This window comes from Dicentrarchus labrax, unplaced genomic scaffold, assembly GCF_905237075.1.
Source record: "Dicentrarchus labrax unplaced genomic scaffold, dlabrax2021, whole genome shotgun sequence".
Classification (NCBI taxonomy): Eukaryota; Metazoa; Chordata; class Actinopteri; family Moronidae; genus Dicentrarchus; species Dicentrarchus labrax.
This window is the reverse complement of record NW_026136929.1, coordinates 33147-60997: the sequence shown is the minus strand read 5'-3', so window position 1 is coordinate 60997 and position 27851 is coordinate 33147. Positions and strand designations below refer to the sequence as shown.

Genomic DNA, 27851 nt, shown 5'->3' with positions numbered 1-27851 from the left:
TCCGGATGAAATTTCAGAATGTACATAAAATGCACTATAACCTTTCCAGGTGATCTTAATTTGACCTTCGCTAAACTTTTGAATGCATATGTCCAACTGTTCAATGTCTCAATACTTATTGCATAACATGCTGTTTCAATGACAGTTTGTATTTAAACAGTCCTCTTCATCATGCTGTTCACATTTTGACATCATGAGACCAAAACAACGCCTAACAATCGATCAACAGTCCCTGGCCAGAGCGAGGCTTCAAACAGGATGTACTCAGAGGGAGGTTTCCACTGAGCATAGAGTGTCACAAAGTGTCATCAGCAGGTTGCAATAAGTCCACTTGTGAACAGCATGGGACGTCTTGTCGAGCTGTAATCGATGCTGAAGGACAAATTACATTTTACTGACACAGTGACATTTTTTGTTGTGGTATAGCCACCACTGTTGTTAGCTGTTTTTTTAAATAAATTGTTTGAGATGAAGAAATTACCATTGCATGCTTCTACTTAAATGCCCTACTTTCATGATATAATATCACTGTAGCATCAACTTTTTACATTTTCCATAAATTTCACCCAAAAGTGGAATATCCCTAACTTTTTGTGAGTAGTGTATGTACTTACTTCCAAACTGGTTAGTACCAGGCTTCTGAAAACCGATCCTAAGTTATTTGTTGTTCTATGATACCCCATTGATATAAACTAATATTGTCTTATATGCAATGATCTTACACTTGCTTGCATTCATTATTTTTTTTCAGTGGCAAAACTTGGGAAGACACCTGGGAGCCTGCCAGCAACTTTATAGGCTCCATTTAATGTTTTTGTTTGTGTGTCTTTAAGACACCTGTATGTTGAATGTTGTTCTCTCTCTGCCTCTCTCTCCCTCTCTCTCTCTCTCGTGCATGAATAAAAAAAAGATTTGTTCATTTGTTTTATTTCAGTTCAGTTTCAGTTTGCCTTTGTCATAACATTTTGAATGTCTCTTTCACACACTCATCCACATCTCCTTTAGTTTTTAATATGCAAGTCATATACACAATGTTATACCATAAGCAATGAAAAAATATACATAGGGATGTGTAAAAACATCAGTATGTACAGAATCAATGGCATATAAGCAGTCAGTGTTTGAGTGAAGAAGACTAATAAATATGTCCATGAATATTTTATAGCATCATCCCAAATTACAGCAGTGTTGCAATTACTGTCCGTGATGTGCCATGTTAATTAAACCCGAATACAAAATTAGACAGGTATTTCTGGAGTTGTCTTATTGTCCACAAAAAATTTCTATGACAGAAAAAAATGCATTATAATCTGCGCCAATTATAAACCAATTATATGAAGCGTTACACACTTCACCTTTCCCAAATGGGCGTGGTCTCCTTGCCCCTGATCTCCAAACTTAATTCAAGTGTTGTGAACGTCATGTAGATGGATGAAAGCAGATTGTGTTGTACCATAGATGAATTCAAAAGGTGATTTAAGTTTTAGTTCAGCTGTTAGAGATCATATTTGATGAAACCAACAATTCAGCAACATATACAGTTCAGCACTGTCAAATCTCGTGATAGTGTATTTCTGCTGGGAAAATAATGATTTTAAGAAGAAATCTACAACAAACGCAGATGAATAAAAATGAAATGCATTCATGATTATGCTTATAAAATCCCGTGATTTGATGAATAAAATATGCATTCATCTATACAGAATATTAGATTATTGGCCGTTTGGGTTATATAAAACTCCGTTTAGAGTTTCTAGCTTTTAGAATTTGTCTGTTGTCTGTGGACAAGTAAAATATTAGCAGGGGTTCTGTTATAAGTATATAATAGATAATAAACATGAAACGTTTCTCTTCTGGCTTTATTTTGAAAGTGTAACCGTACGTTGCATATTTATTTTGCAAATTCAGTCAGTGGGTAAATGTGTTGTTGTGTTGTTGCTTACTTGACAGTGCCACGGTCTCATATCAGCTGGTCCTCCGGTCAGCCAAACACAAAGGTTCCGGATTTAAAATTCAGTTGCGAGCAAACTCTGAAATGTACGTTTTTTATATTTAAGATCGTCATTGAGCAGTTACATAAAATAACACGAATAACATTACAGCTCCGATGCAATTATCAAAACAATATTCACGTGTTTCAGCGATAAGACGCCCATAGCAACTGCATAGCAACCATAAACATAGAATAGACACCATAGAAGCCTGAAAAAACAACATTCATTCAACAGAGATTGTGGAAATAATGTACACATTTCCCGCTAGAAATTATCACAACGAATTCTAATGCCAAAATATCTTAAAAGGTTGTTTTTCCACTGAAAATCAAAGAAAATGCAGCCATTTTGACTGCTCGGCTCGATAACAAACCTTCTGTACCTACGGGCTTGAATAGAATTGGATCAGCCAGATGAATGGGTGGTAACTGCCTCCTGTACCTACTAGTAGGTAGAGTAGGCCCCTACTGGCCCATATCTGTAGGATGATTGTATCAGGATAACGCTTATTCAATGGTATGACAACAGTCAGATCGCCTGAGAAAGGTCAGAGCAACTATCTACAGTGATCTGACCTCACCAACACAACTAAAGCAACACTGACACAAAAAGAAAAGGCTTCTGGACAAGAAAGAGTTTCTCAGGCTGAATATAACACATGACTCCAAGCCTGGAGAAAAGGAAGGTGAACAGAAAAATGTAGTGATATTGTAAAATATTAGGACAAAGTACACTTTTTATTTTAAGAACATAACCATTGAGATTCAGTCATTTTTTAGCTTCTATTGTCATCGGGTTCATGTTTAGAGATATATCTATACGTGAAACTATACACACGTGTTTTAGGACGATGTCACCCAGACAATATAGGACTGGATTCTGGATGGTTTGAGGAGAGGTTAAAGTTGCAGTGTTCTATGAAGTACTGTATATGTCGCCCTCCACACAACATGTTAGGCCTATGCTGATTTTATTGATAAAAAGGTCCTATGATGGTAATTTTATAAGATATGTTTGCAAAACTTAAACTGTACACAGAAATGTATTAGCACTACGATATATTATAAATTGGATCATCCAGGATCATCCTATCAAACTGGGGAAGGGGTTAAAGGGTCTATAAATAGCCATATTAAGTTAATGGGAAAATGTCAAAGGTGAAACAATCAGTAGTTTAAGGGGAAAATAAACTCGGAACTGGTCCACATTGAAAAGTATGACTGTGTATAATCCTATAATCGATATCTTAAATAAATCTGGCCACAAAATACCCGTTAAAAGATTTTGAGTGATTGTTTCCAGCTTGGCCCTTAAAGAGGTCTCTGAATGTATACGTCAAACAGCCATGGTGTGTACCAACAAGAAAATCAAACTTTGTCGTAGGACAACAGTGAAGACATCGTTGGAAAGGTCTTGACCTAGGGAGCAACATGTGTTAATATGAGATTTGTGGGCGGTTCTTGCTCCTCAGGTGTGCCCTTTGAACCTTGTACCTGTGACATTTCTGAAGGCTTATAGTTCAACAACATAATATGCTACAGACATGGGGTCAACAGTTTTGGAAAGCTCTGCACCTCTACTATCATACTTGACAGCAGACCAATAGGGGACGCCACTGAGTAGGGTCAAAACCTATAAAAAACATGATTTCACCAATAAACCAATAATTTTACCAATAAAAGTTAAAATCAGACCAAACAGGCGTGCTTCCCACCCTTAAAAACATATAATTAGCTTGCAAAGTTCGTGTTCACAGTTTTACATAATAGAGATAATTCATTGGAACTACAAAGCTATGAGGCAGCACAATGCTGTGTACTGTAACCACTGTAACTCGGCACAAATTGTAGTTCCGGTACCCTCCTTCCGGGTCCTTCCAAGGTTTTCAAGACGTCAGTCAACCCCAACTTGAATTTGATATTAACATGACAATTTAGGTTATTTAAGTATCATATAACATAATATATATATATTTTTTTTTTTGGGGGGGAGATAACTCCAGGTTGTGCTGTTATGTTTTGGCTGAAATTAGATATATTACAGATAATTTACCCCCCATGCTTGCAGATTCATTCTCAGGATCAATCCCGAAGGCTCAAAATGAAATCTCTCTCTCTCTCTCTCTCTCTCTCTCTCTCTCTCACACACACACACACACACACACATACACACACTTGTTTATGTTCATGCTGTTAGTTTGTGGATTTCAGGTCAGTACATTTTATCTCCATCACACTTAATTCCATGTTTTCTCTCATATTTTGCTTTCTCTATCTTTCTCTCTCTATTTCTCTCTCACTGTCTCTGTCTTTCTGTGTCTGTTTCTGTTTTCCAACTTTTGATTTTGATGGCCTACACAGCAAAGTGCAAACCCACTACTTCCACAAGCCCCAGGGTGTTGTTAAAACGACATGTTTTTGTACAAGTGCAAGTACAATGTTTTTAATAAAGTAATATTGTAAAACACATACTGATAAATGTGTAAATCATTGAAAATAATTTATATTGTAGAGGTAAATGTAGTAGCAGTACTGTGAATGCTAAAATAATATAAGTATTGTAAATGAAGATACAATATTATGGACAGGTACTGTAAATTCATATACAGTAATAGGATGACTACTGTAAATTCATATACAGTAGTAAATAAATACTTAAATACTTAGTAAATAAATTCATATACAGTAGTAAATAATAGCAGTACTGTGAATGCTAAAATAATACAAGTATTGTAAATGAAAATACAATATTATGGACAGGTACTGTAGATTCATATACAGTAATGGTACTGTAAGTACTTTTACAGTAACTTACTGGCATCGTGTTGCCAGTAAGTTACTGTAAACTCTACAATAGTATTTTTACAGTATTCGGTCTAGACCTGCTCTATTTGAAAAGTGTCCTAAGAAAACTTCTGTTATGAATTGGCCCTAGTTGGCTAGTTATATTAAAGCAGGGAACGAGAGAACACACTAAGCTTTGTGTAAGAAAGCAGTGGTCAAACTGGAGAAATTAATTTGTATAGTAAGGCTGTGTACCTTTGATTAGCACCGTACAGCTGTACTGGCTGTGTTTGTGAAACCACAACTGATTAAACTTTGATCCATACCGTTAGCATAAATGCAGTAATAGCACTGACAAGGAGTTCGGTCTAGACCTGCTCTATTTGAAAAGTGTCCTGAGAAAACTTCTGTTATGAATTGCCGCTATACAAATAAAATTGAATTGAAGTAGTATTATTAAGTCTGATGTCGAACTTTATGTTGTAATATGGAGGGAGAATAACTGTCCCTTTTACTGAAGAGCTAACTTGAGCTCACGAAACGTTAGCTTTGTTGTTATACTGAAGTCCCCCTAGTGCAGGGGTCAGCAATTAAGTTTGGCCTCGGGCCAGATATTTTCCAAGCCATTACATGGCGGGCCACAACCAAAACAATGGCTAATTTAATGAATTAATAGGGGAGGAGGGGTGATAGTGAAAATGATAGGTGCTCTTGAAATGACAGAGCAGACGCACTGAGACATTCAAGCGGGCTGATGTAGGTTACATTTGTGGACTGACCACTGGGGGGCAGTAGCGCGCCCCAGTGGTATAATTAGTAGCAATTATATGCCTGTTAAAAAAAACATTTCCTGTTGCTGTTAGCTATCGAAAAATGGCACTATCAAAAAATCTCAAGAGAAAAATTAACAGCGAAAACAGGATCTTTCATGATGAATGGACAGAGAACTATGCCTTCATCCTCCCCAGTTTTAATAATGCAAAGCCCACATGCCTGATCTGTAACGAGGGTGTCTCTGCATGCAAAGAGTACAATATTAGATGGCACCACGAAACGAAGCATGCTAATTTCAAGGTTGCGTTCCCTCAGAAGACAGAGGCACGAAAGCGTAAAATCGAAGGCCTGAAAGGTGCTTATGCACACAGCACCAGGATCCTGGTGCGAGGCCTCACATCCCAACAGAAGGTAACTAGTGCGTCTCTGAAAGCGTCCTGGGTGCTCGCAAAGCACAACAAGCCATTCACTGACGCAGAGGTCTTCAAGGAGATGATGGTGACAGTTTTGGAGGAACTTGATACCAACAAGTCGATGGATGATGTGATCGGGTCAGTGAAACAGATGTCGCTCTCTGCGAGGTCCGCTGCCCGCCGCATAGAAGCGCTGTCTGATGCGGTGCTGGGTGCAATTATCGACGGTGTCAGTCACGCAAACTACTTTTCCTTAGCCATTGATGAGAGCACTGACAACACAGATGTAGCCCAGTTGTGCATTTATGTGAGATACTTTGATGGGAAGGATTTCAAGGAAGAGTTGCTGTCTCTTATTCCATTAGAAGGGCACACCACTGGAGATGCTATATTTGCGAAACTGGAAGAGTTGTTTCAGTTGCATTCATTATCATTTGAGAGGGTTAACCTAATTGTGACAGACGGGGCTCCTGCCATGGTGGGAAAGCACAGAGGTCTGGTGAGCAGGCTGAAAGAACTCGCCCCCCAAATGCACGGGCTGCACTGCCTCATCCACCAAAGTGTCCTCTGTGCCAGACTGAATGGCGAGCTAAAGAATGTTATGGACAAAGTGATGAAAGTCATTAACTTTGTCAGAGGTACATCAAGCACCCAGCATAGGCTTTTCAGACAACTTGTGGCTGAGTCAGCAGATGCCGCCCACGATGACTTGCTGCTTCACAATGATGTGCGCTGGTTAAGCAAGGGGAAAGCACTGGATCGCTTCTGTGCGCTACTGAATGAGATCAAAGCGTTCCTTGGAATGAGCAAGAGCAAGGCAGCAGCTGACCACCTTATCCTGCTGGAAGATGAAAAGTTCATGTCCAATGTAGCGTTTTTATCTGACATATTTGGCCACCTAAACCTGCTTAACCTTCAGCTACAGGGGAGAGACAAAACCATCGTGGACATGGTTGAAAAACTGGAGTCATTCACGAGGAAGCTTGAGATGCTTGAGGCAGACATATCTACCGGCAGGCTCCTACATTTCAGCACACTGAAGAAGACAGCGGGAGAAGTGACGGAGTTGATGGTTGACTTCATCAAGAGGCTACGAGCCAACTTCACTTCTCGGTTTGATGACTACTCCATCCCAAAAGACATCATTGACTTTATACGTGACCCTGCAGTAAAACCAGCCGACAACTTCTCCTTCCTGGCGAAAGAAATTATCTCCTCTTTAGATCAGGCTGCGCTGGAAATGGAAATTATTGACTTCCAAACCACCTCAGTTGTGCGAGATGCGCTCAGAAGTGCGGAGTCCGTGAGTGCCTTTTGGGTAGGCCTACTATGCTCCGAGGAATACAGCAACCTCAAGAAAGTCGCACTTTACATTCTGACAATGTTCCCTTCCACCTACGTATGTGAGTCGTCCTTCTCAGCTATGAATGCAATAAAAACGCATGAGAGGAATAGACTGACTCACCAAAATCTCGAGAACTGCCTGAGGATTAAAGTGACGTCTATTTCACCAGATATCCAGCAAATAGTGACCAGTGGGAGATGCCACTTTTCACACTAGGTGAGTAATCTAAACCAGTAATTGTGTCTAAAATCTGAACTGTATTTTTAATGAATGTCTCGTTGTAGGCTAGGCATAATTCAGGCAGTAAATGTAGCACGTCTGCTCTGTCGTTTCAGGGGCCGAGCACTCCAGCCCATGGTCGAGTGGATTCGGCTTTTTTGCTTCGTACTTTTTTGCTCTGATTTGCTCCGATTTAACAGTGCAATGCATTGTTATCAGTTTACATTTTTGGTGCCACCACAGTCATATAAAGGCCTAAATAACACGCATGTTTGAAACTCGTGTTTTACTTTTCACAGTTCTATGTACAGAAATGCCTATGTTTGATGTCTGGCCTGTTTGAAAGAAGTCGTGTTTTAATTTTCACAATAATATGAAGCCTATGTCCATTGTTTGAATGACAACTTGTGTTTTAGGGACTAGTTTGGAATTTCAGCACCAGGCGCTGTCCACTGACTTCATTTGTTTTTGCATGTTGAGCGTTCACGCTGCACCTCGCTGATGTGCGTATTCACTCTCGTATCCAGATAAAACAAATAAGCATTTAGATTGAGGAAATTTTTCTGTTCTGGAAAATGAAGGTTCCAATAAAGAGCATTTTTGAGACTGGCAGTCCGATTTTTTAAAAGTATATTTTATATTTTTATTATCATTCTCTAGTTCAAACAATCTCATGGGCCAGATGTTTTTGCTTGCGGGCCACATCTGGCCCGCGGGCCGCCTATTGCCGACCTATGCCCTAGTGTATGTGTGTTGTTGCGGTTCACATGGTAGACGTGAACCGGAGGTAACTGATAGAACTAGTTATAGTTATATATAGTTAATAATAATAATGATGATGATATAATAATAACAATAATAATATAATATTAATATAATAAAAGCAATAGCAATAATAATAATAATAATAATAATAATATAGAAATAATAATAATAATAATAGCAATAATAATAATAATAATAATAATAATAATATAGAAATAATAATAATAATAATAGCAATAATAATAATAATCTTGGAACAGGGCCACTCGCTCCTACAGTGCATCCATCTATGATTACATCTATGGAGGTTTTATGTTTCTACACCATAAAAGTGATAATAAATCGCTCAGTTGTCAAGCTATTTTCACAAGGTTTGTTTGTTAAACGTCAGACATGACAGACAGACAGACAGAGACAGAACGAAAAGAACGCAGAAAACGTTCAGGTGTGTTCAGGTCTTTATTTAAAGTATTGCTTGAAGGGTATATACATTGCATTTGAGTATAATAATAACATATATATAATAATTATAACATAATAATAATTATTATTATATTGTTACTGTTATTACTATTCTTATCATTATATTAATATTATATTATAATTATTATAATTATTCTTATCATTATATTATATATAATAACATTATGTTATTATTGTTATTATTATACTTATATCACTATCATCATCATTATTATTATTATCATTGTTGTAGACATAGGATCTGCTGTCTCCCACGAGATCTGGTTTGTATGCTCCGCTCAATAGAGCATCCATACGCTGCACAGAAGTCCGACATCTTTTCATTCACAAATCTTCTGTCAGAAGCTCGTCTGCTGATAACATTAAGTAGAATTTGTATTTGGGTAGTAAAACCAGCATTTTTTAAAATATCCAAGCACCCTGTATCATAGCTACATGTGTGACGTTTTTAACAAATCAATACATTTGGAAATTGGTCCAAAATTCAGCGAATAATTCTACTTTGAGATTGAGGAGTACCTCTTTCCTTCGTAGGTTGATGCACCGCTGCCTCTGCTAGCCCTGTTCCAAGATGGCCACCCTGTAGGCACGCTGCTCCACAGTCGATGCCCAGGTGGTGATAATGTTGATCGGTGTATATCTAACAATAAAAACATTTATCTTCAACTGGCCCTTTATGCAACCCCCATCATTTCATACTACAATTTCTCCTGTACAATAGTGCGTCTATCAAATAGACATGTAATTATAAAGAGTGAATAGCAATATAAAATGTGAGGAGGAATTTACTTTTTTTAATTGCAAAGATTTTAATTTTTTTTTCCTGAACTGCCGAACATTTTTCTACAGTTGAGTCGCTGGCGTTTCAAAAACTTGTCAGCAAAATCCCTGTTCGATCAAGTGACAAGGTAAAAACAAATCTCTCATGATATAGTCCTATTGTTAAAGTATAAACACAGATAGTTCATTTAAGATGAGACACTACAGGTGGTGTGAGAGGTGATTCAATGATATGACATATGACAATACTCATAAATGAGACTGCGGGTGGTAATGAACAAAGCCCTCACTGAGAAAAAAATATGGATAGAAATATATAAAGTTATGAGTCACTAGAGTTTTGTGTGTCAGAGTCTGAGGAAAAATAATTCAAGGAAGACAACCTTTAAAACTATGCAATGTAAATTGAAATTCAAATAGGTTAAAAGAATACAAATGAAAATATTGTGCGCCTTCATTTTGTAATGCCTTGTCCTAAATGTTTATTTTGGTGAAAATAACTAAAAAGTAATGAGTAACTTATTACTCTACACAGATGGTGATATTGTAAAGAAACGTATTACTTTCAAATACAAGTAACTAGTAATATGAAATATATTACATTTTGGAAGTAACTTGCCTATCACTGGTTATTGCAGTGTGATATAAGGCTGGAGCCAACCTGCCAACCAGCTCTTTCCAAGAAGGAAGTGTTAAAATCAAAAGACACTTCAAAGGAAGTAGCACCAAGACAGCGTAACCCCCTTCCTAAAGAGGGTTCCAACTACTGTGATAACACAGGGGAGTCTTTGCCCAGGTTCGGCACTGTTCAGACTCGGTCCATGAAACAACACTTGGATCGCAACAAACTGGAGCTGAGCTACCATGAAGCCAGTGAAGTCAAGCGGAAGACAACCTGCCAACCAGCCATTTCCAAGAAAGGAGAGTTAAAATCAAAGGACACTTCAAAGGAAGTAGCACAAAGACGGCGTAACCCCCTTCCTAAGGAGGGTTCCGACTACTGTGATAACACAGGGGAGTCTTTGCTGAGGTTTGGCACTGATCAGACTCGGTCCATGAAAAGATACTTGGATTGCAACAAACTGGAGCTGAGCTACCAAAGAACCAGTAATGTCAAGTTGAAGCCAACCTTCATCCCAGCTATTACCAAGAAGTGTTAAAATCAAAAGACACTTAAAAGGAAGTAGCACCAAGACAGCGTAACCCCCCTTCCTAAAGAGGGTTCCAACTACTGTTCATACACAGGGGAGTCTTTGCCCAGGTACTGATCCGACAAGTTCAAGGTAATTCCTTACCTTCTACTTTCCCGACATCTTTCTATACCTCCTCCTTTCCCCATATCTTCTCCCATCTTCCTCATTTCCCCACATCCTTTCCCAACCTTAGCCTTTCCCTACATTTTTTCCTTACATCCCATTTCCCCATATATTTTGATGAGTCAAGAGGTCTTGATTAAAATACAGGGCTTTATTGCTGGTCAACCTGTGAGAACAGGTTAAAGAAAGAAAAGAAACAAAAATAATGCTGTATGCATGTCTCATACATCTTGTGCTATAACCAAGCATACAGTATATACAGCTACACACTACAGTTTGATTGAATAAACCGAAAATGACACATGTAAACACAATAATCAATTACACCTTCACAGCAGATAAACAGCCAACAAACCTCATTATATATCACAAAGATTATATAAGTTAACTTATGTAATCATAGACATATATACATAGATGCCGCATCGACTGCTGCCGCCCAATAGAGCGGCGTGCCTACAGGGCAGCCATCTTGGATTTGTGAATGAAAAGATGCCGGACTTCTATGGATGCTTTAATGAGCAGAGCATACAAACCAGATCTCGTGGGAGACAGCAGATCCTATGTCTACAATAATAATAATAATAATAATAATGATGGTGATATAATTATAATAATAACAATAATAAGCCACAGTCAATGCAGCGTCTATGTATATATGTCTATGAGAAGTACACTCTTAGATGTTGCTGTAGATTTAGCAGTACAGTACTGTAAAACCAACAGTACAATACCACATTTTTTCATTACAGTAAAATACCTCAGTTTATATTGCATTCTTGGTCATTTTGATTAAGCGGGAATATTATACAGTATATTTTTGGCTTGCTGTAACCTTATTGTAACCTGGCTGTAATATGCCATGGCAATAATACAGGATTACTGTAAATAGCGAAAGTGCGGCACCCGACATCACATCACGCGGAACACCCAGCTCGTTATTCAGCCGCAGATACTGGAGAAGGAGAAGCGCTACCCAGTGGATTGCTGAAAGTTCAGTAAGTTTTGTTTATTTTATGTTTTTCATGTAAACCTTTATGATGAGGTTTGAGGATTTTAAGCTCTAGTGTACCGCAACATCGTTTTTTCAGTGTGGGATGAGACTGCAAAGTTAACGTTATAGCTAGCTAACCCAGTGAGCACCAACCAGGATTTCAACGTTGATTTCTAGTTGAAAACTGGGTGATATTCGGTCTGAATGTCTAAGAGCTTCTCCCCCTCTTTTCAACCGGCTAAAATGCAGTTACAACATCAACATGTCACAAACACAAAATTGTTAATCATTTTGACAATTTGTTGAGTTGTAGAAAGAGAGATGGTATTGATTACTGTAAGGTTTTTCTCCAAAGTCATATTGCACTGATAGGCGAAATGTGTTCTACACGAAGACGTAATCCCGGTGAAATATGGTCTGAATGTGAACGTTCAATCAACGTCTTCAAATAGTCGGTGACAAAACTTTCACTTTTGAACCAGTTTTGAACGTCTTTTCACCAGAGACCATAGTCGTTTCGTCTTTTCAACAGAAAAATGCTCACTGGGAATGCTGCAATATCCTCCCACACCGAGTACGTTTCTAGCTAACCTTGTCACTTAGTGTGGATAGCAAGTGGCTACATTTCAAAAATTTGTACAGAAAAAAAATTAAAATCAATATGTGGCGGTCAATGGTGATATTGTGGTGGGCGGCCACAAATAAATCAATGTATGGGAAACACTGTGGGGTTAGAGAGTTTGGCTAATTGGGTTTGATTCTAGCGTTTTGACTTAAACTATTTATTCGTAAGGTTATTTTTATCACGGTTAATGAAGTTAATTATCAAAGACATTTAATGCATGCCATGGCAAAACTGCTATCCATTGTCTCGTAAATCCCGCGCCTGAGTTGGAAAGCGTAATCTCGCAGCCATCTCGCGATATTTCACTGAGACCCCCGAGCTAGGGTGAACGTACGACTCGCAAAACAAGATGGCAGCGCCCATATTGAGATGTATTTTCTTTGTATTTGTACTATGTTGGTCGTTTTAATGTCAACTTGTATTTCTGTAGAAAAACATTTTATTAATTTACACTGACCTGAAACCGTACCCAAAAAACAATAACAACACAGCTGCTGCACTTCTTTCCATCTCGTAATACCCAAAGACAAACTGTAACGCTATAAGTGGTACAAGCCAGGCAATTACGTCACGTTCGCGCGTCAGAGCAACTCGGGTGGGGGATTTACGAGACAAATGGATCGCATAGTATATATATATATATATAATATTGTGTATTCAGCAAGGTCAAACGTAAGCTAATATTTACTAACCTAGATGTATTGTTGGAGTGTATGAAATACACAGTGATGTATTAGCTCATATCCCCAAAAAGTAACACATCATGGAATCAAATATAATTTGCTTTCTCATAGTGTGGTCCATTGTCTTTGCACCCTGAGGAGGGCATCCCTACCGCCAGGCGTTGGTGCAGTTTATGAGTTTTCTGTAAGTATGAGCCATAATAATACATGTTTTTAAAGTTTAACATTTTCTTTTTATTTTGTTTTGCTACAGAAATTTCTTTCACCATTTCTCTCTTGCGCTCTCTGTCCATCTCTCTCGGTACTGTGGCTAACAGGTTTTGTATTTGTCTTTGTGTGTTTTCTTTGTTACAGTGTGTGATCTGAGTTTCACCATTGCTGCGATCTACACCGGGTTCCCAGGCAGTCATTCCAGTCCACTTATCCACCAAAGTCATCCCTGCCAAGTTTTTAGTATGTCCAGCTACAACTGCAAGTCATGCAGTTTCTCAACCTCTCTCTTAAATACTTTCATCACACACGTAAAAGTACACAGGAATGTGGCTAATCATTGCGTCTTGCTTTGGTAGTGCCCTTGCATTTTTAGGAAATTTCAATCTTTTAAGTCTCATATGTATCTGCACCATGGCAAGGCAAAAATGGCGCCAATTGAAGATAAAGCTCAACCCCAGAATGTTACATTGTCATGCCAGGTTGAGGGTTGCAAATTTCAGAGCACTGTTTTTTCAAGTCTGTGCGCACACTTGAAATGGCATATTAGGGATGGGACTTGAGTGCATTAGGCTTCTTTACAAACATATTTATTGACTGGTATGATATTGCTTACAGGTTTCTGGTCAGGATCAACCCTGAGGATGGCAAGAAATGCTCTACCAGACAGGGAGTGAGCAAAAAGACTGGGAGGGTGGTGAAGAGGAAGGTGATTGCCATCAACCCCCATGTCAACAGTGTCATTCGGTCCTTAATGGAGTTTGAATGGAGGACTTCAAACTGAGGGTATTATAGTAAAGGTATTGTTGTCGTTGAAGGTATTGTTGTTGTTGTTGTTGTTGTTGTTGTTAAGGTTAATGAAGTGTTTTTGTTATTTTTCTGATCTGTTTCTGTTGCTCAGTTTGCACTGTTCTCTGGGCTGAATGTTGTCAGTAACAAAATGTTTATGAAATGTATAATGTTAAAGAAAGTTGTATTGATTGAATAAAAAAACATGTTTATTAAGAACATTGTTTGGTTGCCTTTTGATTTGTAATGTTATTCTGAAGTATAAAATTACAATATCAGTAGCATTTGAGATTATTATGTAATTAAAATATATATTATCATTGTTAGTAATAATAATAATTATTAGTAATTATTATAATTAGTAATAAATAGCAGTGATATCAATATTAAAATAACTGCAGATATTACAGTACAATATAATAAAATACTGTAGAAATAGACAAAATACAGTAAAAATACAGTAAAATACTGTTTTGTAGTAATACAGTATTGTTCTATATACTGTAAATTTCATTACAGTACAATTACAGTAGTTTATTGTAAAGCAAAATACAGCAACTTGCTGGCAACCGTGCTGCCAGTAACTTACTGTAAATATACAAGGAAATGGTTTACAGTGTACAGTAATAGGCTACAATGATAAGCAATGGTGCACTGATTCGCACTGAGTGCTGTATTTTGTATTTTGTTGTCCACTGTGTAATGGTTGATTGGAAGAGCTCATACACTTGTTTGCAAGTTGTGTTTGAAGGCAAAATTGGCTTTTGTTGCATATTTTAAATGTTTTGGCACGGTTAGAGCCTTTTGCAAACAAAATGTGTCATTTTGACCATGAGTGCCACTGTTTTGGCCTGTGTGTTAACCGTTTTGAAAATGTGGAGTTTGAGTTGACTGCTGCATCAAAGCAATCAAGAAAAACTGTAAAAGATCCCATCGAAAATACCAAAAAGATTTATTTGTACTGTGTTGGATTTGGTGTTTTCCAGTATCTGCTTGAGTTGAGGATGAACACGGAGCATCAGAAAGCATATACCACCTAAGAAACCCACTGGTAAGACAATGCCAAAGTCGACCAAGACGCCTACCAGTGGAAGATAGGGAAATGATAGAGCTGTCTGATTTCACTGAATAATTCTGTTGATACATTTTTCTAACATTTGATTGATATTATTACTTCTACTACTGTAAGGGTTTCTTTAAAGTATCCCATAGCCTCTAATCAGTAACATAAACGTACAGGTTGTGTATGGCTAAGCCAGGCTCATAGATGAAAGAGCCAATTTTTGCCTCCTGTACTGGCGTGCCTGGGATGATGAAACAGGATGCTGAAATCAACAAACCTCAGTGACACCCATTCTATCACAAAGAAAACATTTTCTTAACTTTGAAAAAAGCTGTGATTGCAAAAGGAACTCGTACATTTAATCAGCTTTTTCAAACACAAGCTTTTGTGCAAGTTGTCAAGTCAAATCAAAATAGACTTTAATCAAAGTAAAACTTTGGCACCTGTGCTTTTAGTACATGACAAGTGAAACGTCTGCCGTGAAAAAAAGGCTACAGCAACTAAATGAAATGCAGCCATCGTTCATGCTATTAGTTACACTTGTGTCTGACAAGATCCCCCAATGAGAAAGAGGTATTGACCTCTGTTGGCAACAAAGAGAATATGTGTGTGTTGAGTTGTGCATTACTGACACCCACACAGACACACAAAGCTGCTTTGTCCAATCATTCATCTCACGACACTCAACACACCCATGATTTGACAGCATCTTGGACCCAGTCAGTCTCAAGGTTACAAACACACAGAAATAGAGAAAGGTCGAAATGTCTTCAGTCAGCCTACAGGAAATATTTACAAAATCTCTGGGGGAAAAAATCATGCATGCAGTTCATCCTAAAGCACTCTACATCAATTTTGGTACTTTCTCAAAGTTTGATGCTCCATGCTTGAACATGCCAGGGACAAAAGAGTCAACCAAATGACCGACCTGAACTGAAACACCAAATACTCAGCTTACGAGTCCAAAGGGGCCACCTATCAGGTTGATGACTCTCAGTCAGAGAGCGGGATTGCAAGCTCAACGTACACGTCCCAAACAGATAAGATCACAACAATAGCATGTCTTCATAAACCACCCTTGTTCGTCTCCATACAATATGTTGGGAAGTTGCAGTAAATATCAATACAATATGTTCTATATCCCTTTGTGTTGTGTCTCTCCTTCGTCTGTTAAGATAACTGAACATTTTGTGAGTCTCGAGGCATTGTCAGCCTTTATATCTCATTTGTAAATGCTTAATAAGCCATAGATAGTGCTCACTTTAGATAAGCTCGTGCAAAATACTTAATTAACGAGTAGTAAGTGCTTTGTAACTGTGAATTCCTGCATTAATAACTGTTTATAGGCCATCATTAGAAAATGAATTTGTTCTGAGTTTTTATAGAACATCTGCTAACACAGTCACTAATCATTAATACATGTCTGAATAGTGGATGTGCAAGTGCATGCAGAAATGTACAGTACAATGAAGAGTAAAACATTTATAACTGCGATTATAAACCACATAGTAATGACTATTTACAGCAGAATCATGCTTTATAAATGATGAATTCAGTATTTACTAATCCATAACTAATGTGCTTATCAATGATGAATAAAACATTTTAAACTGTGTTTATAAACTACATACTAATGTGTATTCATGCGTTATAAATGATGAATTCAGTATTTATTCATGCTTAACTAATGCTTAATAGTGTGTACTCATTATAAAGTGTGATCGCATTAAAAATCCTCTGGAGGATAAGATCTGGCAGTTGTGCTTGCTGCTGCGAAACATAGTTAATATGGTGACTGCCCCTAAAATCCATGCAAACCAGGTAGCATATTTGAAAGTTCTCATTGAGCAGTATATTATGTCTAGAGCTACACTGTTTCCAGCTGTAACTCTGAAGCCAAAGCACCATTTCTTAATGGATTACCCTGAGCTCATTCTGCATTTTGGCTTATTAATTCGATTGTGGACTTTGCGTTTTGAAAGTAAACATACATACTTAAAACAGTGTGCAAGGAAGCTGCATAACTTCAAGAACTTAAACAGTACTCTGGCACAGAGGCACCAGAATCTACAAGCTTATCTTCAGGCTGGTCGTCTCTTTTCACCTACTTTACAAATGCAGCAGCAGATGAGTTCGATAGGTATTTATATAACCATGGTATCCAGGAAGCTGGTATGTTGAGAAGCATCCATGAGACCACATTAGTGACATCCGCTGTGACCTACAAGGGCACCAAGTACCAGAAAAATATGGTTGTGGCTATGGAAGACAGTGATATGGGCTATACCTTTGGGAAAATTGCTCTGATACTGACGGACTCATCTTATGTCTATTTTGTACTAGTTGACCTCGGTGTACAATGTCTCCTTGAGTCAGATTCTTATGTGTGTGTTAGTGTGGAGGACCTGGCAGATTACTATCCACTGTCTTTGTGCCGACGATTTGATGTTAATCTTGTGCCTTTGCATCACTCTGTCTGTCTCAGGTAAATGGCGTCTGTGGAGGAGGAGCTCAGGAAGGCACTACCTTCACTTTCAGAGAGCGACTTCAACAACTTGTTGACTCATTTAGCAACTCGTGGTTTGAACGCATATTCTGACCTTCAGTTTCTTTCCATTGAGGATACTGATGGTGTCATCCCTCCTGTTGCTGTAAGGAGGCTAATGTACTATCTCAAAACCACAGGTAAGAATCCACAAATCTGATACCCATCGGGTCAAAATCATTCAGCCAATTTCATCAGTAGTTACACATTCTATTGGTGAAGAAGTTTAGTTAGTGGTGTAAGAAAACAGAAGTTTGCGTCTGGCAGTTCTGTTGGTAGCGATTGTATATTTGTATATAGTTTGTTTGCAATGGGTTAGGCCCTGACATACACATATTAAGTCTACAATATTCAATAAAAAGAAGATATCAGAGCAGTGCTAATTTCTAAGGTCTAATAACCAGTCAAACTCATTACACCTTTGATCAATGTAATCTTGCTTTCTGGGGTGTTACTTGCGCTTTAAGTGACTTTTACAATGACAACTAAGATGTTTTCATTTTTCTTTCAGGCTAGTTGTTTGAGACAGACAACACCTTGCCCTCTTGCCAGATCCGCACCTCAGCAGGCTCTTTGCCTCAAAGCCCTTCACCTCCAAGCCCACAAACGCATGTCCAAAGGTCTGACTGGGTGTCCTCCTTTGAAATCCCATGGCAGAAAATGCCAGCAAATTTGCGGCAATGTGTTGCTCAAGGCGTGAGACAGAGGAAACAAGAACATCTGAGTATGGTCAGAATTATTGTACAGGCGATACAAGAGAAATGCTTGAACCCTTCAAGGAACCAGTGTTCTGAAATAGCCAGACAAGTAATTGAAAAACACCCAAAGAGCTTTGCAGATGTCACAGCTGAAGGGGAGCTAATTGGCTGTGGCTATGGTCCGACTTTTAAATCAAATTAAAACTCGGATTGATCATGCAAATCGTGACAACACATTAGTCCGGTTAGGAGGCCAAAACAACATGCTACATGCGAGACTGCATCCAGCAATGAGAGCCCTACTCCATCCAAATGTTCCAAAACTGACAGCTGTGGATATGTTAATTGGCACCCTAGTGACCTCCCTCAAGGAGAAACCCCAGACTCAGTTGAAGGGAAAAGAAAGGAAATGGTGGAGCTTTTTTCAGTAGAGGGACCCAGAGCTGCTGAGCGTGCCTGGGTGGAAGAGTACATGCTGAAAACATATGCCTCTCAGCGCTACACTATTAATGCCAACCCTCCACCCAGCATGGATTAACTTCAAGAAAAGTGGCCATTTCTCTTCCTTAAGCGATTTCTCTGTAATCATTTTGCAACATTGACTGGGGTTGACATTGATGCAAGATTTGTCGGCAGTCTCGGGACCAAAGGGAAGAAGATCCAGAGTCAGCTTGCAAGGTGGAACAAAGAAGTCAGAAACGTCTTGCAGGACATAGAAAAGGCTGGCTGTGACAAAGTCAACTATGGTGTGGCATGCACTCTCACCACAATGGTATTCTTCAAAGAAGATGTTGATGCTCTGTTTAGATATAATTCATGTGTTTTTATGCATGTGTGTTAAAAAAGAGGATCCCATAGGAAATAGGCTACTGTAAAAATGACTGTGTACTAAAATTTGCTATTTTTTTGTTGTTTGTTACTCTTAGGTGACCGCAACTACAGCAGACATACACTGCGTGCACAATTATTAGGCAAGTGAGTATTTTGGCCATATCATAATTTTTATGCATATTTTCCAACTTCAAGCTTTATAAACTTGAGTGCTTATTGGATTTAAGCATACCAGGTGATGTGTATTTGCGTAATGAGTGAGGGTGTGGCCTAAGGAGATCAACACTCTATATCAAGGTGTCCATAATTATTAGACAGCTTCTCTTCCTCAGGCAAAATGGGCCAAAAAGAGATTTAACGGACTCTGAAAAGTCAAAAATTGTAAAGAGTCTTTCAGAGGGATGCAGCACTTTTGAAATTGCTAAGTGTTGCAAATAGCCAACAGGGTCGCAAGAAACGTATTGAGAAAAAAAGACGCAAATCAACTGCCAAAGATTTGAGAAGAATCAAACGTGAAGCTACCAGGAACCCATTATCCTCCAGTGCTGCCATATTCCAGAACTGCAACCTACCCGGAGTGCCCAGAAGTACAAGGTGTTCAGTGCTTAGAGACATGGCCAAGGTAAGGAAGGCTGAAACCCGACCACCACTGAACAAAACACACAAGTTGAAACGTCAAGACTGGGCCAAGAAATATCTGAAGACAGATTTTTCAAAGGTTTTATGGACTGATGAGATGAGAGTGACTCTTGATGGACCAGATGGATGGGCCCGTGGCTGGATCAGTAACGGAAACAGAGCTCCACTTCGACTCAGACGCCAGCAAGGTGGAGGTGGGGTACTGGTATGGGCTGGTATTATTAAAGATGAGCTTGTCACGGCCCTGGCCTCCTTCATGCCACTGGTGGGCGTGGCCGCTGGAGCTCCTACTTACACACCTGTGGTTCATCACACTACTCAGCACTCCTGTTCCTCATCACCATCAACTCACCCTTCATAAGCCAGGCTGACCTTCCAGTCCCCGCCAGATAGTACTAAACTTAAGAAATTATATAAAAATGAGTGGGGGAGCTGAACCAAGTAAAAAGCCCAAAACCTACCACTTCCATACGGAATGGGAGGACTTTTGTTTCCACAATGTCCTATTCCAAGTGCGTTTGCCTCATCTACAAATCAACCATTGCTATTCCGAAGAAGGGAAATGTGGAGCGGCATTTTCAGACTATACATAAAAGCTACGACACTGACTTTCCACCAAAAAGCGAACTTCGTTCAAACTAGAAATGCAACATCTGGGCTCAAAGCTGCAGCGCCATGATTTGACAAACTTCCACAACCTCGTATCAGAACTGGAGAGGCAAGGGAAGGCCTGTGCACAACTTGACAGTGGACGCTACACAGAGCAGATTGAAAACCTTCTGTCAGACTTTAACAAACGGTTTCAAGACTTTGCTTTATTGGAGCCAGTCGCTACATTCATGTGCTACCCATTTCGGGAGGATGCTGATGTTGATTTACTCGCATCAGAAATTGCAACACTGTTTCACCTGAACTCGTCCGGAGTGGAGGATGAGATCCTGACACTACAAGCTGACATTGAGCTCAAGTCCAGGGCTCATGGACAGTTTTGGAACTTACTCACAGAGGAAAAATACCCCAACATGAGGAAATGTGCTACCTCCTTGACTGCATTATTCGGCTCTACTTATTTATGTGAGTCAGCCTTTTCCCACATGAAGATTATCAAGTCCAAATACCGTTCCACTATGACTGATCATTTGGAAGTGTGCTTGAGGCTGGCTATCAGCAGCTACTGTCCGGACTATGCATCCCTGGCTGACTCCATTCAGTGCAAGTCATCAGTGTGAGGTATCTACTCAGTATATATAATTAAATATATTTACTTATAATGACACTTTACTTAAATGAGACACAACATAAAGTGCTTGTCCACCTCAGCCACTTTTTACATACCATCTAGCGGGCAGGTGTCTGGGGTTTGGTTATTAGTACAGATATTGAGTTGAAACATGGTAAGGGAAATTGTATTATGTTTGCATTTGTGTTACATTAGATCTGGAAGGAACATTTTCCATTTGATTAATTTGTGTGTTTCTCACCTCTTGTCTAGATTGCACCCAGGAACTGGCAAACCAGTCCCCGCCCAGGTGGACTCCTTTTTATGGTCAAGTTCCTTGGGGAATGTGCCAAGTGTAATATAGATGAGGGGGAGATTTAGGAGGCGTTTCGGAGATTTGTGATTTTTTGAGATTTTGAACAGTTGGCATCTGTGTTGTGAGTTCTTTCTACTGTTATACTTATAAAACTTAACTATTGTGTATTAGATAAATGAATGTGTTATTGTTATTGTTATCCTAATTGTTGCATCCTGTGGTAGGAGGAAGTTGCCAGGGGCCCCAGTTTAAAAGGGGTATAGAGATCAGAGTTGAGGTTATTTTTGATACCTCTAGTTACCTTTTCCTAAGTTGTTTCCATTCGTTTTTATTTTGTTTGTTGTTTTCTCTTCAGTTTGGGCCAAGCTGACCCTCACTGTAAATAAGCTGCACTGATCCACTGCTTGGAAAAAAAGGGAAATAACAATTTTGACTGTCTGAACAGTTTCAAGGTCCCTTTCTTCCTGCCTTCACTTATGTTTAGCATTTTTTAATGTAGGTAGATCAGTTTGACCTGGTATTTTGAAAGTAGCTCACAAGCCGAAGAAGTGTGGGCACCCCTGATCTAGTATGATATCACGCCAGCCAAACCAGAAAACTTTGGCTATTTAAGAATTACCTGTTGCTAACTTGTTTTTTCCCCTGTCTCACCACCAGACCCAGAGCACTGGAGCCCGGACCCCATACCCACTCTCTGTCTCATCTGCCTCATCTGAATCTCTGGCCACTCATTCCATGTTTGTTTGTGCACTTCAAATAAAACTCTTTATTTGAAACTTCACTCTAGTCTGCTCCTGAGTCCCGGTTACCATTCCCGACAGAGCTAGTTGGACCTTTTCGGGTTGAAGATGGCCTCAAAATCAACTCCCAAACCTACTGCCAGTTTTTAGAAGACACTTTCTTCAAGCAGTGGTACAGGAAAAAGTCTGCATCTTTCAAGAAGACCATGATTTTGTCCTCAACAATTTTGTCACACTGGAATTGGCAGAAGGTATACTCCATGAAGCTTCTCTGGAATATGTCTCCATGTATTTTCCCAGCCTGTCAATTTGTAAAAAGTTACATGAAATGGCAACAGTAATATTCTCCAATCTCTGCAACTGTCATCCACACTGAACCTACCCTTCCAAAGTCAGAAGTTCTCCTCTCTAACATCTGCAAAAAACAAAAAAGCTTGCCTGGACAAACTGGGTGCAACAGTTTTCATTTCTTCAAATGTGCTGAAGACATCAACTGCAAACAACGTCTCAGCATTTACAATCTACGCTCTTTATAAGGTCGCTTCTGTCAGGTGTCCACTGTGCCAGGCACAATCTGCACAACAAATTTGGCATGTGCAAATCATACCTACCTAAAAACAAAAATAATTACAATAAATATGTGGTTATTTTGAGACATACAACTTAGCAAGAAAATAAATAAATTGATAGTCCATACCATTTATGCAAACCAAGATAACTGTTCTGCCAGCTGACTCTGTAATGTTTTCAGGGTCACGGGTGCATAGCTGGGAAGGTCTCACTGTAGGCAACAGTCGCACTGAAAAGAGAGGTTCAATAAATGTATCCAATTGAGATTATTATCTAAACTAAAAGGTCAAACATAACTTTAAGCACTTTACCAAAAGAATCAGAAGAATACCTTGACTGACCAGACAGTATGCGCCATCCTTTTCTGCGCAGCACACTGTTGGCTTAATGGGCTTGTAAATTCCATCAATGCGAGACTCCCTGTTATGAAGTGTGAGTTTAAAATGTATGTGTATGTCACATTCCATACACAGCCAATCCTCTGGCATGCAGTCTCTGCAGCGAATTATAGCAGGGGAGGTGCAGTGACAGCACTTCCTTTTTGGGACCTCATTGCAGGACAGCAAACAGTTCAGGTGATGGGACCGTGCTTTCCGCCACTCATCTTGGGCAGCAGACTGACGCAAGCACCATGAGGTTGAAGGCTGCTCTTTCATATTCTCAACATTCGCTGTGGTCAGAATGTCCTTTAAGCTCTGCATCTCAGTGTCTTAAAAACATAAAATAAACATTAAATCATAAACATTCCTACACACTTTGGCCAAACTTAATTACACTTAATAATTAATACTTAATTACAATTAAGTATCATCTTACCAAATACATATTGACAACAGGTCTTGGGTCACTGTGGGAACCTCCTCAGCAGACTCAAAAGAAGCAGAGGCCTCCTTAGAGGCAACAGAAACTGAAAAGATTGATAAAAAGGAAAGACAAAAAGTCAATCTGTATATTATACAGTATGTATTGTAATCGGCCGAAATGAGCTTCCTCCATAGGGTGGCTGGGCTCATCCTTAGAGATAGGGTGAGAAGCTTGGTCATCCGGGAGGAGCTTGGAGTAGAGCCACTGCTCCTCTGCGTTGAGAGGAGCCAGATGAGGTGGCTCGGGCATCTGGTTAGGATGCCTCCCGGAAGCCTCCCACCACGTCCCACTGGTAGGAGACCCTGGGGAAGACCCAGGACACGATGGAGAGACTATGTCTCACAGCTGGCCTGGGAACGCCTTGTCGGGATCCCCCGGGAAGAGCTGGACGAAGTGGCTGGGGAGAGGGAAGTCTGGGCTTCCCTGCTTAGGCTGCTGCCCCCGCGACTTGACCCCGATGGATGGATGGATGGACTCTGAACATTTTTCACATCGTTTTTCTTTGCACTTGAGGATCAAAAGACATAATCTGGAAACAGATCTAGCTGACACAAATTTCAGTCTCCTTAACAGAAGAATGGGACAACACATTGGGGAACTTGACTCCATATCTTTGTATTTGTTTAGCATTACATTAGTTGACATTTGAGCTTATGTAGTGTAAAGATGTTTCTGGTCCTGGAAAATATATTTTAACAAATGTAACAGATCCAACCTGTGGCCTTTTGGCCTTGATTGGCACCATAGACAAATAGAAAGTAAATCGACATACAGTGCAAAAACCACCCTGTTCGGCGGTCTTTGTTTTAAATGTGAAAAAACTCACATCAGGGTATACATTAGCTGAATTTTAAATACTATGGACACTATGGTTACTTGTTATTACTCATTTGATTAGGGTAATGACAAGACAAGGAGGAGACATGAACTACCTGTAGCCGATGCACATTTCAGTGTCTCTTCACTTCTGCTTCTTTTTACGAGTGGACATCCATCTGCATCTCTCTCCACCCATCGGAAAGTAGGCTTACTGCCTTCAGCAGGTGTAGTGGAAGCTGATTTTTCCTTTGCTTCCTTTTCCTTGCATGAAAATGCTAGCATTGTATGATAACACTGAAATTCAGTGCCAGGAAGAATAATGTTAAAGGGAAGTTCCATTTAGTATGGGACCATTTCTTTTATATATTAAGGGCTTGATACATTAAGCATGTGTTGAAACACATCGCAGTTGATATAATCACAAACAATATAGTGGTAGTAGAGGGGGTGTTGTCCTTTAAGTTTAGTTTTGACTGCCTTTTTGTGTTTCTTTCTTCTGTTTTTTGTTTTGTTGTCATTAATAAGTTGTTTGTATTATTTGTTGAAAAATAAATAAATACTTTAATGACAAAAAAAAAGAGAAGGAAAAAAACGGACCTCCTTAATGTGTCGTGGGGCCATAATTAACATTAACCAAGACTTCCCCTTACTAATTACCTAACTAATTAACTAATTAATTACTAAAGCTGAAAAGCACTTTCATATGACGTTAGTTGTAAAGTTAATTGCTAAAATAGCTAGCGTTTGCTAACCCAATCCTCCAGTTTAATCTCAAGTAAATAACCTTCGGATCTCTACCGACTCTACTCCAACAAAAGATAATCATAAACAAAAATGAAAATCAGCAACATATCATCGACTTACCTGGTGGGTTGGGATCTGGAAAAATGGCGTGACTGATTTCTTCCTCTGCTCCATAGTAGTTGTTGGCAATGAGTAAATGACTGCCATCTGCTGGTACTGCACGTTCATGTTAAGGTCATGTTAGCGTGTCCTCCACATGCTAGTGAGAAACAAAGCTTGACACTGACACGGAATCCCCTAGTGACCGGCGGGTGTATTACACACTTTGTCATGATACTGGGTTGGTTTTTCCACACCTTTGTGCTGGGCCCTGATGGACGTTGACTTACACCTACTGATCACTCCTGCCACAATGTTCTTCCTGAAGGTATAATCCTTGTCCACCTTCAGTGGGGTCACCACATACTACTGTTCACATGACTGTTGTGATCCAGTGCAGCAACCCGCAGACGGGCCTCAAAGCTCTCCTTCAGAAACTTCTTCCTTTTGTGGTGTACTTTGTGCACAAGGAGTGAAGACTTTCCAGCTGTCTCTGGGGACACCCCTGAGGCAGACTCTCTGCCTCAGGGGTGTAGGTAGGATGCTCACACTTGGTCATTGTCTCACCGGACACCCAGTAATGCACATTGGTAATGTGATGAAGGACTGAGATCCACTTCTCTTTCAGCTTCATCACACTTCCCTCACATGTTGTGACACAAAACCAGAGTTGGTTTGTGATTATTCTGATCCACTCAAACAGCTCCTCATTGTGGCACTGCAGCAGTCGCTTTTTGGCAGACTTCACAATGTGCCAGAGGTCATGCTGTATGGATTTATGTTCAAGGCGCATGACTTTCTGCACTGATGGGTTACAGTCAGTTGCTAAAACAGATATGGTGACATCATACTCTTCCAAGTGGGAAAAGCACCTCTCCAGACCTTCTACCTCAAGCCAATAACTGTTCTTCACCTCTGTGACTTTCACAGTTTCCTGTGCCACCACCAGGTTCGACTTGATGTCTAGGAGTGAGTATGTCCCATATGAGGCGTTGTGACCTGGACTATCATATCTGGAGTCTCCTGACACAATAAGCTGCTCATCAGATAGGGCATTCAGTACAGCCTCATTGCGTACTGTCCAGACATTATTGACCTCTGGGATGACATAGGCCTTCTGTATGTTGAACCACTGCTTTTTGGAGATGGTTTCCAGACCAATGGTGTCACATACCTCCATGAATGGACTGCACTCATTTCCAGTGACAAATAAAGCAGCAGGGACAGAAACACTGCATTCCATTAATCCTCTAACTAAAGGCTGAGAATGCCACGTATAATCATGGCCATCAATGCATTCTGTGTTTACTCTAAGCCCAAATCCAATTGTGACACTGCAGGTGGTCTTACCAAACATTTGCCACAACCTTGCCAATGGCACACATGAAAGAGCTTTAATAATTCTGCTGTTAACAAAATGATTTTTCTGTCCTGTGAGATATTGGCTTCTTCATCCTCAACATCACTGACACTTTGGTCCTCATCACTGATCCGTCCCTCACCACTCAGCTCAAACTCATCATCAGAGGCATTTTCTTGAGTCTCCTCCATTAGGATTTCATCCTCAGACTCTTCACAGTCCTCACTGCTAAGGGGGAGAGGCCTTCTGCAGATGTGCAATAGGAGTGGTCATTGTTTATTATTTTGTTGGTAAGTATGTCATCTGTCAAATATAATGTATTAATTTAACCCTACTGATGAAGATGAACTTATATAAATTCATTTTGTGTACGTTTTTTCAAATCAAAAAAAATATGACAAGTCTGGGATACTCATATCTCGTAGACACTAAAATGACAATGAACCAGTCCATACAAAGTAGCAACATACAACCATTTATTAAGAAGGCTTACCATAACATTGAGAGGGAATAATCTGCGCTAATCACTCAATTGCTGCTCTGGGTCATATCAGACGGTGGAGATAAATGACATACATTGTACAGTTGTTCAGGTTGGAGGACTGGTTGACTACAATACAAAAAGAAGTGCCTCACATTTATCAATTTAAGTTCACCAAGTGCACATTATATCTGAAACACAAAACCATGGCTTGAAATATATCTTTGAAAGTAACAAAGAACATTTCTACTTATATTTCTTCATGCCTTTAGTCAAGTAAATACTGTCTCTAGGAAGAACAAAATGAAATATCAGCAATTATTTTTCTAAAAACAAACAAACATCCTCATCATAACTCAAGCCCTCTATAATATTATACCTCACACTCTTCCAAAACCTGATGAATTGCGTATGGTAAAATCCATATCAGATTTGAAAGCAGTGTATATTGCATGAACTGGAATGCGAAAAATGTTTTCATAAGTATTCGCCAGTGGAAATCGGGAATGGATGATGAACTCGCGGCTTGGCTTTGGAGAGAAGCCCAGTGCTGGAACACTGTCACATCCAGTGAAGAAAACAAGAATATCCCCCAGAGACATCGTTTAACTGTAAGACATAAAAAGAGTGTAACACAATTAAATGATGACTACATGTACCAGCATTTTTATAAAGTCAAAGTATTATACT

The 27851-nt window shown here is 39.4% G+C and overlaps 1 protein-coding gene and 1 pseudogene across 1 annotated transcript; both read left to right on the top strand.

Annotated features, from left to right (window-relative positions):
* Window positions 1-5355: 5355 nt before the first annotated feature.
* On the top strand, window positions 5356-8134 carry LOC127360741 (SCAN domain-containing protein 3-like). Its single transcript, XM_051395213.1, has 2 exons — window positions 5356-7525; window positions 7645-8134. The coding sequence occupies exon 1, from the start codon at window positions 5651-5653 to the stop codon at window positions 7523-7525; it is 1875 nt and encodes a 624-aa protein (XP_051251173.1). The 5' UTR covers window positions 5356-5650; the 3' UTR covers window positions 7645-8134.
* Window positions 8135-18196: 10062 nt separating this feature from the next.
* LOC127360740 (uncharacterized) lies at window positions 18197-19409 on the top strand (annotated as a pseudogene).
* The last annotated feature ends 8442 nt before the right edge of the window (window positions 19410-27851 follow it).